Source organism: Oryza brachyantha, chromosome 7, assembly GCF_000231095.2.
Source record: "Oryza brachyantha chromosome 7, ObraRS2, whole genome shotgun sequence".
NCBI lineage: Eukaryota > Viridiplantae > Streptophyta > Magnoliopsida > Poales > Poaceae > Oryza > Oryza brachyantha.
This window is the reverse complement of record NC_023169.2, coordinates 12,543,269-12,555,829: the sequence shown is the minus strand read 5'-3', so window position 1 is coordinate 12,555,829 and position 12,561 is coordinate 12,543,269. Positions and strand designations below refer to the sequence as shown.

At 42.9% G+C, this 12,561-nt stretch overlaps 2 protein-coding genes across 2 annotated transcripts; one reads left to right on the top strand and one right to left on the bottom strand.

The window, feature by feature from the left end:
- Positions 1-191: 191 nt before the first annotated feature.
- On the top strand, positions 192-1,652 carry LOC102717817 (bisdemethoxycurcumin synthase-like). Its single transcript, XM_040526255.1, has 2 exons — positions 192-482; positions 560-1,652. The coding sequence occupies exons 1-2, from the start codon at positions 296-298 to the stop codon at positions 1,552-1,554; spliced, it is 1,182 nt and encodes a 393-aa protein (XP_040382189.1). The 5' UTR covers positions 192-295; the 3' UTR covers positions 1,555-1,652.
- Positions 1,653-2,439: 787 nt separating this feature from the next.
- On the bottom strand, positions 2,440-10,052 carry LOC121054998 (2-hydroxyisoflavanone dehydratase-like). The gene is made up of 3 exons (XM_040526314.1): positions 9,015-10,052; positions 3,439-3,570; positions 2,440-2,538 (listed from the first exon to the last, which is right to left on the bottom strand). Exons 1-3 carry the CDS (start codon positions 10,050-10,052, stop codon positions 2,440-2,442), a joined length of 1,269 nt encoding a protein of 422 aa, XP_040382248.1.
- Between the last annotated feature and the right edge of the window lie 2,509 nt (positions 10,053-12,561).

Below are 12,561 nucleotides of genomic sequence, written 5' to 3'. Positions count from 1 at the left end.
TGGATGAACATTCAAGCTGTTCATTAGTATACATAGTACTCGTTGAACTTACACAGTAGAGAGACACGTACGTACGGTTGGTGTGTAACCGATGGAGAAGAGCTAATTGGAGAGATCAATGAGCATCGCTTCTCTATATAATGAGACCCACGGCAAAGCTTCATCTAAATCATGCATCTCTCCAACGCTTAATTGCATCTCGGACTAGCTTACCATCTAGCTCGATCGTGCTCTCTTGATTGCATTTCATCTCCTAGAGCCACTGCTTGCTAGCTAGAGCTTAAGCTAGGACGACATGGGAAGCACTCCGGCAGTCGACGAGCTCCGCCGTGCGCAGCGCGCAGAAGGCCCGGCCACCGTGCTGGCCATCGGCACGGCGAACCCGGCGAACTGCGTGGCCCAGGAAGACTACGCCGACTTCTACTGCCGCGTCACCAACACCGGCCACGTCGACGGCCTCAAACACAAACTAAACGCACTCTGTAAGCTTTCCGAACATGCGACAAATTTTTGAAACCATTTCATGACTTCGACGTCGTTTTGACTCGTTTTCGATCAGGTGTGTCGGCGTCGGGCTCCCAGAAGCGTTTCTTTTACCACACGGAGGAGATGATCAGCGCGCACCCTGAGTTCGTGGACCGCGCGAAGCAGTCGCTCGACGCGCGGCTGGAGGTCGCCGCTGCCGCCGTCCCGGAGCTCGCCGCGTCGGCCGCGGCGAGGGCCGTCGAGAAGTGGGGCCGTCCCGCCGCCGACATCACCCACCTCGTCGTGACCACCAACGCCGGTGCGCACGCCCCGGGCGCCGACGTCCGCCTCGCGGCGCTCCTCGGCCTCCGCCCAACCGTGCGCCGCACCATGATCCACCTCAACGGATGCTCCGCCGGAGCCGCCGCGCTGCGCCTCGCCAAGGACCTCGCCGAGAACAGCCGCGGCGCGCGCGTCCTCGTGGCCTGCGTCGAGCTCACCGTCCTCAGCTTCCGTGAGCCCGACCGCGCCCACACCGTCACCTGCCAGGCGCTGTTCGGCGACGGCGCCGGGGCGGTCATCGTCGGCGCCGACGCCGTGCGCCCCGTCGAGCACCCGATGTTCGAGATCGTCTCCGTCGGGCAGACCCTGATACCCGGAACCGAGCACGTGATCACCATGCAGCTCACGGAGCACGGCCTCGACGGCGACATCGCCGCCAAGGAGCTCGTGCCTCTAGCCGCGGACAACGTCGAGCAATGCCTCCACGACGCTCTCGGGCCGCTCTGCCTGGACGGTGGCGAGTGGAACGATCTGTTCTGGGTGGTGCACCCCGGCAGCCCGTTGATCTTGGACCACATCGAAAGGGCGCTCGGGCTGAAGCAAGGGAAGCTGGCGGCGAGCCGAAAGGTGCTAAGGGAGTACGGCAACATGCTCGGCAGCACGCTGATCTTCGTGCTCGACGAGCAACGGCGGCGGATGGAGGAGGAAGGAGACGGAGCTGAGTGGGGGGTGATGATGGGGTTCGGACCAGGTTTCACCATTGAGACCATGGTTTTGCACGCACCTGAACGCCGGAACAAAAATTAGTTCACACTTTCTTAGAAGAGGTTTGCTTCAGTCCAACAAAAAGTAACTTGAGGTACCGGTACATTAAGATATCAAATCATTTCTGATCATTGGATCTAACAGTGCACATCCTACTTATTTAGATCCATTGGTGAGAAACGATTTGGTACCTCGAGATACCAGTATCTCGAGGTAGTTTTTGTTGCACCATATCAAATCTCTTCTTGGAAAGCTAAATGAACGTGAAGATTGATATTATGAGCCTATCAGAAATAAATCCCGAACTGTAAACAACAGTAATATTTCTTTAATACAATAAATTTATAATGGTATGTATTCAATCAACCTACAAATTATAATTATTCGCCGTATAGTTCTCAAGACATAGGGCATGTTTGCTTTGTCACAGTTTGCAGCCATATCGATTAGTTGAATGGCAGTAACTGTTCATTGGCTACAATTTTCGCGAAAAGGCTGACAGGGTTTTTGTGTGGCGATACAAAAAGCTATAGCCACAACTCAACTATTCCAAGGCATGTTTTTTTCCCTCTTCTTTTACAAACTATTTAAATACAACCTCTGTCCCAAAATAAACGAATTCCTAAGTTTTTGGATTGAGTTTTTGACTCTTCGTCTTATTTGAAATTTTTATGATTAATATTTTTATTGTTATTACATGATAAACACATGAATAGTACTTTGCATTTGACTAATTTTTTAATATTTTTTTCAAATAAGACGGATGATCAAACGCTCCATAGACGAAACTCAGGAATCTGTTTTTTTTTTGGGACGGAATAGTAGATAAGTAATACAGTGCATGCATTGGCTTGACAATTATTCGATATGAAAAGTTTTTTTTCGAGAGAAATTCGCTATGAAAAGTTGGGCTACAAACAATTAATCTCAATCCAATCCAATGCATTGCAAACTGAAAGGGGGGCTTAGCCCAGCCACAGCTTCCATCTCCAGCCCATTAAGAGTCACCGAATTATTTGGTATTCCCTTCATTTCACGATATAAGGTTTTCTGCCTTATCAAGATTTATATGTATGCTAATGTAAGATTTTCTAGTCTTATCTAGATTTATATGTATGCGAATGAATCTAGACATATTTATAAATTACATATATTCATTAATTAATAAATTTAAACGAGGCTAGAAAGTCTTACGGTATAAAATAGAGATAGTATTGTTTCGTTAGGCGGACATATTGACCGCAAGGCGGCCCTCTCTGTTGACGACACTCATGCGATATCTCGTCTCCGGACGATTGATCGTTTTGCCCGCCTGAACCTGGCCGACTAATCGTTTTCATGCGCAATGTCGGATGAGAATGAGGTTACAAGAAAAAAACGAGTTACTCTGTACACGAGTTGCTTTGTTCACGTAACGGTATAACTAACTTCCCTTCATCATCCAGCGGTTAGAGAAGGTTTGAGCACCACAGCACCCACGCTAATCCGCTCTATTCACGGGAGATTAGCTAACCTGACGGTACTCCGCAGAAGAGGTACTGATATGTGCTGGCTCCCTGCAGCTACTTTACGTACCCCTCTATTATTATTATAAGAGAAAATCTAACAAATGTTATTGATAAACACTTAATTCTAATTTTAAGAAATATCGTTGATGAGTGTGAGTTCTATATAATACCATCATATAAACGAATTTGTCTAAAAAATAACATCGCCATTAGGGCTCCGTCGACTTTTTCCATTAAGTGCTATAATATAAACAGTGTATTTAACGGCAAAAAATGGACGGAAACCTAACAGCAGTGGCATTTAACGGATAAATTCGTTTGTATAATGGTATTTCTTAGAACTCGTATTCGTCAATGATATATTTTAGACTTAGACGTTTGTCAGTGATATTTTTTTAGATTTTCTCTTATTATAAGCTCTGGTCCGACCCAAAGACAATCCATAGCCTTTCTTTCTTGCTTTCACCCGGCCAATTGTCAATGATGCATTGACAGCAGCAGTAGCAGCGCTTGGCCGAGATTTAGCGTTCTGTTCCATCCTGTCTACATCCTAGTGGAGTAGTGGGCATGCGATCGAAGAAGAACCTGTGACGAACAATCTGTACGTAGTGCCGTCGTCGTCGCGCACCTTACCCCGATTCGTGCAGCTCCGGAAGGATTTTGGCCGGCCGGCTGGTTGATGAACTGGTAGTGGTACGTACGTTTTTATTCTCTGTGAATTTTGCTCGGCGAACACGTACATTCGGGGTACAGCTGATGGATGAATTAATGTAGCCGTCAATGCCCGTCATATATAATTGGTCACATCTCACACGTACTCTGTCCAAATTTTTTTATACGACGCCATTAACTTTTAAATCGTTTGATCATTCGTCTTATTTAAAATTTATATCTAAATATGCAAAATTATAAAGCATACTTAAACTTCCTATAATAATAAATCATATTATAACAAAATAATTAATAATTATATAACTTTTTAAATAAGATGAAACGTCAAATATAAACCTAAAATTCAACGATGTCATATAAAAAAATATAGAGGGAGTAGTTGGCGTTTTTCTTTTATTTCTACCTCGATGGGGCCATAGCTTAGTGGTTGTTTGAATCTAGGGATTTTTTAGTCCCTTGTCACATTAGATGTTTGGACGTTAATTAGTAGTATTAAATATAAACCGATAACAAAACTAATTGCATAAATAAATGCTATTTCATTAGATAAATTTTTAAAGCCTAATTAATTTATAATTAGCAAATCTTTACTATAGCATCACGTTCGCTAATCATGGTCTAATTAGGCTCAATAGATTCATCGTCCAGGGTATGACGTGAGTTTTATTAATAATCTATATTTAATACTTCTAATTAGTGTCCAAACATTTGATGTGATACTTAAAAAAGTTTAGAGAATCCGAACATGCTCTTATCTTGGTCATGTACGTATTCATGTAGTCATGTCCTTGTCCACGAAAGAGAGCTACGAGAGCGCAATTAACCAAGCGGAAGTATTTTCTCGGGTCGGTTAGATGTTGACATCTTCATGCGTGTCATCTAATAATTATTAACATATTTTAGAATTTTAATAACATATATTAAATTGAGATATATAACTACATAAATATGCAAATTTAAATTTAATCCAAAAATAAAAAAATTAACTACGAATGTATACCCGTAGGAATTTCAGTTTAATTTTATTGTTGTAAATTATAGACTTCAAATTTAAACTTGTATTTTTATAGAGATATCTAGGGATGAGACGATTGTAAACCATGAAGCTCCGTGAAATGTACGATAATAATTAATAGTCAATTGGGTGATGTTGTGCAAAGTCGACGACGTGTCCTGCCTACTGCTGGTCGGCGGGCCAGTATCCATACACCGTACTCGTACAATAATTAGAGCCAGTGCCCTAATTGATTCACCATACACGACGTTTTGAGCCAGTGCGCTAATTGATTCCAAATCAGCCGTCAGTCGAGAGGAACGTGTCAACTATTGAGACTCCATGAAACGTACCGTGTCAACTATTGAGACTCCATGAAACGTACCGTAATAATTAATATCTAACTAGTAGTATGGCCCATACATATTGCGCAGCGTTATAAATTGTATTTATATAGTGTCTATTATTTTAATAATAATTACATTTAATTGTTAATTTGAATTTAAATTTTTTAAGTTAAATTTTTACATGAAACCCCATTTACCTGTATTATAAACTGTACGAGTACATAAACTCTTTTATGCATAATACTTAATCTATAATTTAAATTTTAGATACTCTTAAAATTTATTATAAAACATTCCAGGTCATGTATAAATTTATTTATTAATAAATATATATTATTGTATATATCTAAATTTATTAACATCCATAAAATTTTAGATAATAACAGAAAGTCCGGTATATTATGAAACGGAAAAAAGTAGTACTTAGACTATTAAAGCCATTACTTTGGGTATGCGATCGAGAGCATGTTAGTAAGCTTATTATTCCAACCATGCTAATAGCTAAAAGAAGTTGTTGGCCATAATACTCCACGAAACCGATGCTGACAGTGGGCCCTTGGTTACCCTGAAGTTACAGGGCTTCGTCCAGCTCGGAGCATCACGTGATCCTCTATTATCCGCTGCACCCAGCCCGTGCCGAACTCGCAAATCCGACCCCATTATGAAACCCCCGCCCCCCTCCGACTCCACCGGCGTCATGTCGTCGCCGTGACGGCACCAACTCTGGCCTACCCGTAGCCACGTATCCTATGCTAACCGCGAGCCGGTGTCCGCGATCTCGCGTGATTACCAGGTGTACGAGAGTGAGGGTTTGCTATCCGGTGTCAAAAAAATTATTACATGATTAATTAATTATTAATTATTAAATAATATAAAATATATTAATATGATTTTTTAAAATAATTTTTCAATAGAAAATTTTTACAAATGATATACTATTTATCAGTTTAGAAATTGTGGGCGCGAAAAACAAGTAAACTAAGATAACTTTATCCCCGGCCGAACGTGGCCTTAGAAGCTGACTTGTAGGCCCGATAATTATGGAGCCCACATACCACACTCCATGTCGGAGAAGAAAATAAAGTCAGTCTATCTCACTTCGATGAGGAGAGTGAGAAGGGGAGGTTGGACCGGGTTTCACTATTGGGACCAAGGTGTTGCAGTCTCCTGAATGTAGGAAGGAATAAAAATTAGCACTGCAGCCATGCTATCCTTCTTAGCGCTGTGAATGTACACGACCATAATCTAATTAAGAATCGTATGTATTACACATGTTGTTCGGTCACATCCTGCAACATCACCATACGAATCAGCAACATATATAGTCTTCAATGTTTTCTTGCACATCTACCATGTTTCATCCTCATCCATGGTAACCTGATTCGATATTCGATTGAACTATTAAATTTTACTAGCAATAACTTCAAAAATATTTATGGGATGTCATATTTGAAAACAAAAAATAAGTTGTGAATAAAATATTTAATATACGTGTTTTTATCGATCTAAAAGTCAAGTCGGAACAACGGGGCATTTAACTATTTGCTATTCTTATAAATGGTCTTAACTTTTTGCCACTCACATGTGTCTATGACATGTGCGTTCGGGCCCACATGTCATAGACACATGAGATTAAGACCACTCGTAAGAGTGGCAAATGGTTAAATTTCAATTCAAATTTTGGCTTATAAGTATAAATAGAAGCGAACGAATAAGGCTATTAGTTTGTGAACAATAAATTGCACATGTAACTTTAATTTTTAGAGACTAATATCATAATATAACAAAATGAAAATTATTGCACTGGACAAAATTAGAAGTGAAAAGGAAAAACCGTAATCGAATGGGTCTGAAGCCTGAACTCGTTGTACACTTATATTGGCTGAGCCAGTGAAACCAGCCGGTCGTAATGGTGTTCAACTACTGTTCACGTAGGGTTATACCATGGTTGAATTTGTTTGTGTTGATACGGGTTCACCTTATCCCTATTGGTCTAAGCTAGTTGGAATCGGTCGAGGTGTATATGAATATTCCGAGGTATATGCATCTTCTAGCGTATATGCACATTTCGACGTATATGTATGTTTCAGTGTATATGCACATTTTTCGAGGTGTATATGCATATTCTAGTGTATATGCACGTTCCACGATGTGTATGCATACTACAGTGTATATGCACATTATGAAGTATATACACGTTCAAGTGTATATGCACGTTCTGAGTTATATGCACTAACAGCGTAGTCGGATGTGTGTGCACAGCAAGCAGGTTGTGATGATGCCTCTGACAAACGTGTTGTATATGCATTATGAACATGCCAGAGTATATGTATTGCGTAGGTGCTTCCTCACCAGAGGGGTAAGAGCACTTGAGGCAGGATTCGAGAAGTGCCAAGATGAAACTTGTTGGCTACAACTCCTGTGGATATTCCTTCAACATACTAGATAACTTGCAAAGTATTCCCAAGATGCTAGATAGGTTAACTTAATACTCTCGTAACCGTCTTTTTTTCATTTTTGTAACTGTATGTTGGTACGTGCCCCTCCTTCCTGTCCTATTTGCTCGTACCGAGCCTCGACACCATGTACGACTAAGATGCCCTAAAATGAGTATCATGCCTCCGTGGCATGTACGACCAAAATATCTTGGAATTCGAGTATCATGTTTCACTAAGATGCCTTATTATTCGAGTATCATGTCTCTGCGGCATGTATGACCAAGATGCCTTGGTATTTGAGTAAGACACTTAAGCACTACTAGCACCCTTCAGCAATCTGGTCCAAGTCAAAACATGGAGGCTTGCTCATCACGACTGCAAGGAATATTCTCGTCAAGATGCCTGGAGACCAGCACTCAAGTGCACTCGAGTACTGAAGACAACTAGCATGGTAGTCCCCAAGAAGCCAGATATTTTATCCTTGTACTCTTAGGCTCTATTAGTAACTACCCACGGACATTTGGATAATTGTACAAGGGGTCCTCCAGGGTTATAAAAGCCCGTACCCCTATCCTGTAAAATTCAAAGTTAATAAGAAATACAAAACCGGAGCATTTCGAACATCATCTACTTGAACCTCTCATGTGTATGTGCAACTAGTTTTTCACTAGTCGCATATACGTTTTTGTGTTCATGAACAAAGTCACAATACTGTAAAGGAAATTTATGTACTATAAAAGTCCGTACCCCTCCCTTTTAAATTTAAGATTAATCAGATAATACACTGTGATTGTATTTAAGTATTTTACGCCTAAGTTCACATTGGATAGGCGAAGGGAATATACTCTCGCATATTCACGTGTATGTTAGTGATTTTGGGTCAAACCATAGTTGCACAGTACCCACATGGTACAATTTTTCTTCCTCCTGAGTCCGGAGTCCAGATCGAGGCGTGAGCAAGAACAGAGAATGAACCGAGGAGAGCAGGTACCGGTGAGGCGGGGATATGGGTGCTGGGCTGTGAAGAGAGATTGACGTCTGCGTTGGTCGGAACGCCGTGTTCTACGTCACAGTGTCTTGGTTCTTTCTAAATTTATATTATATGTATACTAATAAATTTAAATACTTATATAAAATACATTTATTGATCTATAAATTAATTTAGATGCATCCAAAACATTTTATAACAGGGAATAGTGAAAAAGTACCTTATTAGGTTAAACCACCCTTAACATATACTCTTATATCATACCAATGCATTTTCATCATAGGTGAATATCCATTTATTTATTAAATATTATACATACTATTTATTTATTTAGATGATAAACAATGATTACACGTCTAACGGTGTGGTGAGAGTCCATCTCCGGCAGCACGTGATCTGAATAGATAAGCGCTAAAACAAGCTCTTGGTGCTCATAGCGCTCCACGAAACTGACGCAAGCAGTGGACCGTTGCTTGCCCTGAACTTATTGGGCTTGGCCCAGGTCGGAAATAACCCGAATCCTCTCTTGGACACTCTCGTTTGTCCAACCGTTACCGAACTGTTCATCTGCGTAGCAATCGGGCCGCGGCGAGCTTGCGAATCCAGCCTACCAAGAAACACTCCCTGGTGGTTGATGAACTGCACGACGGCGTCCATGAGCTTCCTGCTGGTCGCGCGGAGGGGGCTGTAGAGGTGGAAGCCGTGGTCCTCGCCCTCCGACTCCACCAGCGTCACGCTGCGTCGTCCGCCGCAGCTGCGCATGCGGGCCGCGAGGAGGCGGCCGCGGTCGCGCAGGAGGTCCTTCTCGGCGACGGCCACCAGCACGCGGCGGCACGCCAGCGACGCGACCTCGTCGGCGGGAGGGTCGATCCTGGGGTCGTCGTTGCCTGCCTGGCCGGCCGTCACGAACGGCCAGAGTATCCCGGCCCCGTGCGGCGTGATCACCGAGCCGCCTTCCCAGGTCGCCTCGGAGGGGAGCATGTCGGCTCCCCAGAAATATGGATGGATGACCACGAGCCCCTCGATCCCGATGCCGTCGCCCTCGTCACGGCTGCTGGCTCGAACGGCGGTGCGGTACGCGATGTGGCCGCCGGCGCTGTCGCCGGCGACGAAGGTGCGGCTGGGGTCCGCGTAGCGGGCGAGCCAGGGGTCCGAGAGGGAGGCCGCCCACCGGAGCGCGGCCCACGCGTCGTCGTGGGCCGCTGGGACGGGGTGCTCCGGCGCCAGGCGGTACTCCACGGACACGACGAGCGCCCCGGCTCGCGAGGCGAGGGAGGCGGCGTAGCGGTGGTACGTCCGGCAGAAGGCGCTCTCGGTGCAGAAGGAGCCGCCGTGGATGTACACGACGACGGGGAGCCTCCCCTCCCGGCTAGCGGCGTTCGGCGGGAGGAACAGGCGCGCGGACGCCGCGGCGCCGCCGTCGATGACGACGTCCCTCGTGGCCACGCCGCCGCGGCTAGCGGCCGGGTCCTCCGATGCCGGCACGTAGGAGCTCCGGAGGATACGCTCGACACGGCCGTCGTTGTACTTGCGTATGAACGGGTGGAGGTCGACGGCGACGTCGCCGACGACGGCGTTCTTGTGTGCGTGCATGGTGATGGACACTTGATCGAGGTACGTGCAGTGGCTAGTTGCTACGTACTCTAGTAAGCCTGGATCGGTTGTGCCGTTGTGTGGTGTGGCTGGTGCTTGTGGGCGGGTGCATATATATATATAGGGGAGGATTTTTATCGTACTTGAAAAAGTATCTTAATATACTGCACTTTTTAGTATACATAGTGTATTACCTTGAGGGCTTGTTCGGTTAGAGGAGGATTAGGTGGGATTGGGCCACAACTCCCGTGGATTTCTCCCCGCGGAATAAATCTTGGCACATAGAAAAATTGTGGTTCGGTTAAGCCCAACCGGGGTTCTAACTCGGTCCATCCCAGAATTTTTCTATTGTTTTAGCCAAGGAATTAATCATCTCCAGATGGTGTGAAAAAATCCCGCCATCTTGTGTGATCATGGGTAAAATCTCAACTTACTACTTTTTATAAATCCCTGCCAAATCGAACGGATGTTTTATGGAAGGGATTATGGGAAAGTTAGGGATTCAAACCCCATAGGGATTGGGTGAACATGTCACCCAATTTCTCATGGAAAAGATTTCTCTTTACATTAAATCCAGACATTATAACTTTACCAACAAAAATTTATACTTAATACCTTGAGTTAATTTTTAAGAATAATAAAAAAACGCCTTATATAAGGACTACAATCTTCGTCGGCTCGACCCGACCGGCCGGCGCTCAGCCACAATAGGTATTAAACAAGGACGGGAATAAGCATCTCCTCCATCAACTGCCGTAAGGGCCTCTAGGCTGCAAGCCAAATACTTTCTCTGATGTTTTTTTTGACTTTATTAACTTTAAGTCTAAAGTTAATGTTTAACTTTTCATCTTATTTCAAAAGTTATATAATTATTAGTTACTTATTTTGTTGTGATTAGATTTATTAACAAAGATACTTTAAACATGACCTATAATTTTGCATGTCTTTTAAAAAAAAATTAAATTAGAAGAATGATTAAACATATATTTTAAAGTCAACTGCGACAAATATAAGAACCCGGAGGGAGTAGTTTAGATGCTCTTCAACATGTATCTGCAATTGAATATGTCATCAATACAGAAGTGATTTATCCATGCGACACCTGATATCAATAATAATCAATAATAGAAATATAGAATCATGTTGTCATATTCTTTGTTATCATAAACATTTGTTTTTTATTATTAATTCATATCCATATCACTAGTAAACAATCATTTATGATGGGCAATAAAAAATAAAATGTGCATATTTTTATTACCCTTTGCCCAGACTAATTATTCATCATTTTTCGCACTAAAAAATTACAGTGTCGTCGATTTCTATGACATGGTCCGAACTGGAATTTTACGTTGTCATAAATTTGTGATTATCATTTTACCAATGTCTAGGTCATGGTTGTACGATACACCAGTATTTCATATGTCATACATTACGGGAGTTTGTAATTTCATTGCTACTGCCAAGGTGCATGCCATCAGTACCAAGATCAAGGAAATCCATTGCCCATGTGTTAATTGTAAAAAAAACCAGAAAGTATGGACATGTACACATGAATAAAATCTCACTTTGACGAGTGGATTTGTCAAAAATTACATAACTAGGTATCATCACGAAGATAGAGATGTATGTAAGAGAACATGCACCAACAAACCCATACCGAATAAGCCATCTGAGCCATCATAGTTGACATGAAAAGATGTCGGCGGAGCTACGTACATGCCATGAATTTTTTTAAGAGTTAGATGCCTACCTAGCGGATAAGCACAAGACTAAAATGATAGAGGTGGCATGTATATTGATGATATGGGAACCAAACCTCGTAGCTCATCAAGATCTATTCGCGCCCCCTTTGCGAGGGGTCGAGCTGCTTAGACCTATAGCAAGCCGGTATACGTTTAGAGCAATGTTAATAATATAGCTAACAAGTTGGCTATAAGACTTCTTAGGATAAGTACAACAGTTAAACAGTGTAGATGGTTGTTGGCTATTTGACACACACAGACAGCTAAATAGACAGCTTGTACAATGACTTGTCTATTTGTTTGTCTGCAAAATATTTAATTTATCGTTTGACACATAAATCAATATAATTAATAGTACTAGTGAATAGATGAGACGCAACGTACAACAGTGCTAGCGGTGTCGATTTGACATTGGAGCACGCATCCCTGCCGTCTCTTTGCGAAGAGAAGCTGTGATCGTCTGTTAGATGGAGAAGGATTTTTTTGCAAATTTCGTAACATATAGACGGCTTAAAGACAGATGTTGTACATGCCCTTATAGCCAGCTCTTAGTCCACCCATATACTAGTTAACTCTTCATCATTAATGCAAGATCCACATGTCACTCTCACAGAGTTTTTTGTTTCTTGTGCGTAAGCTGGCTACAAGCTTATAGTCTGCTTACACTCTTATCCTCTCTTCTCCACATAAACATTTAGCCAATTTATAGCCTGCTATTACACTTGCTCTTATGTAACCCAACGCCTTCCAGCATGGCAAGCTTC

Coding starts and splice junctions, on each gene's coding strand:
- LOC102717817 (XM_040526255.1), top strand. CDS start 296: ATGGGAAGCACTCCGGCAGTCGACGAGCTCCGCCGTGCGCAGCGCGCA. Junction 483..559: donor ACACAAACTAAACGCACTCT/GTAAGCTTTCCG, acceptor GTTTTCGATCAG/GTGTGTCGGCGTCGGGCTCC.
- LOC121054998 (XM_040526314.1), bottom strand. CDS start 10,052: ATGCACGCACACAAGAACGCCGTCGTCGGCGACGTCGCCGTCGACCTC. Junction 3,571..9,014: donor CTACGCAGATGAACAGTTCG/GTAACGGTTGGA, acceptor CTACTCCACTAG/GATGTAGACAGGATGGAACA. Junction 2,539..3,438: donor TGTCTTTGGGTCGGACCAGA/GCTTATAATAAG, acceptor CGTGAAATGAAG/GGAATACCAAATAATTCGGT.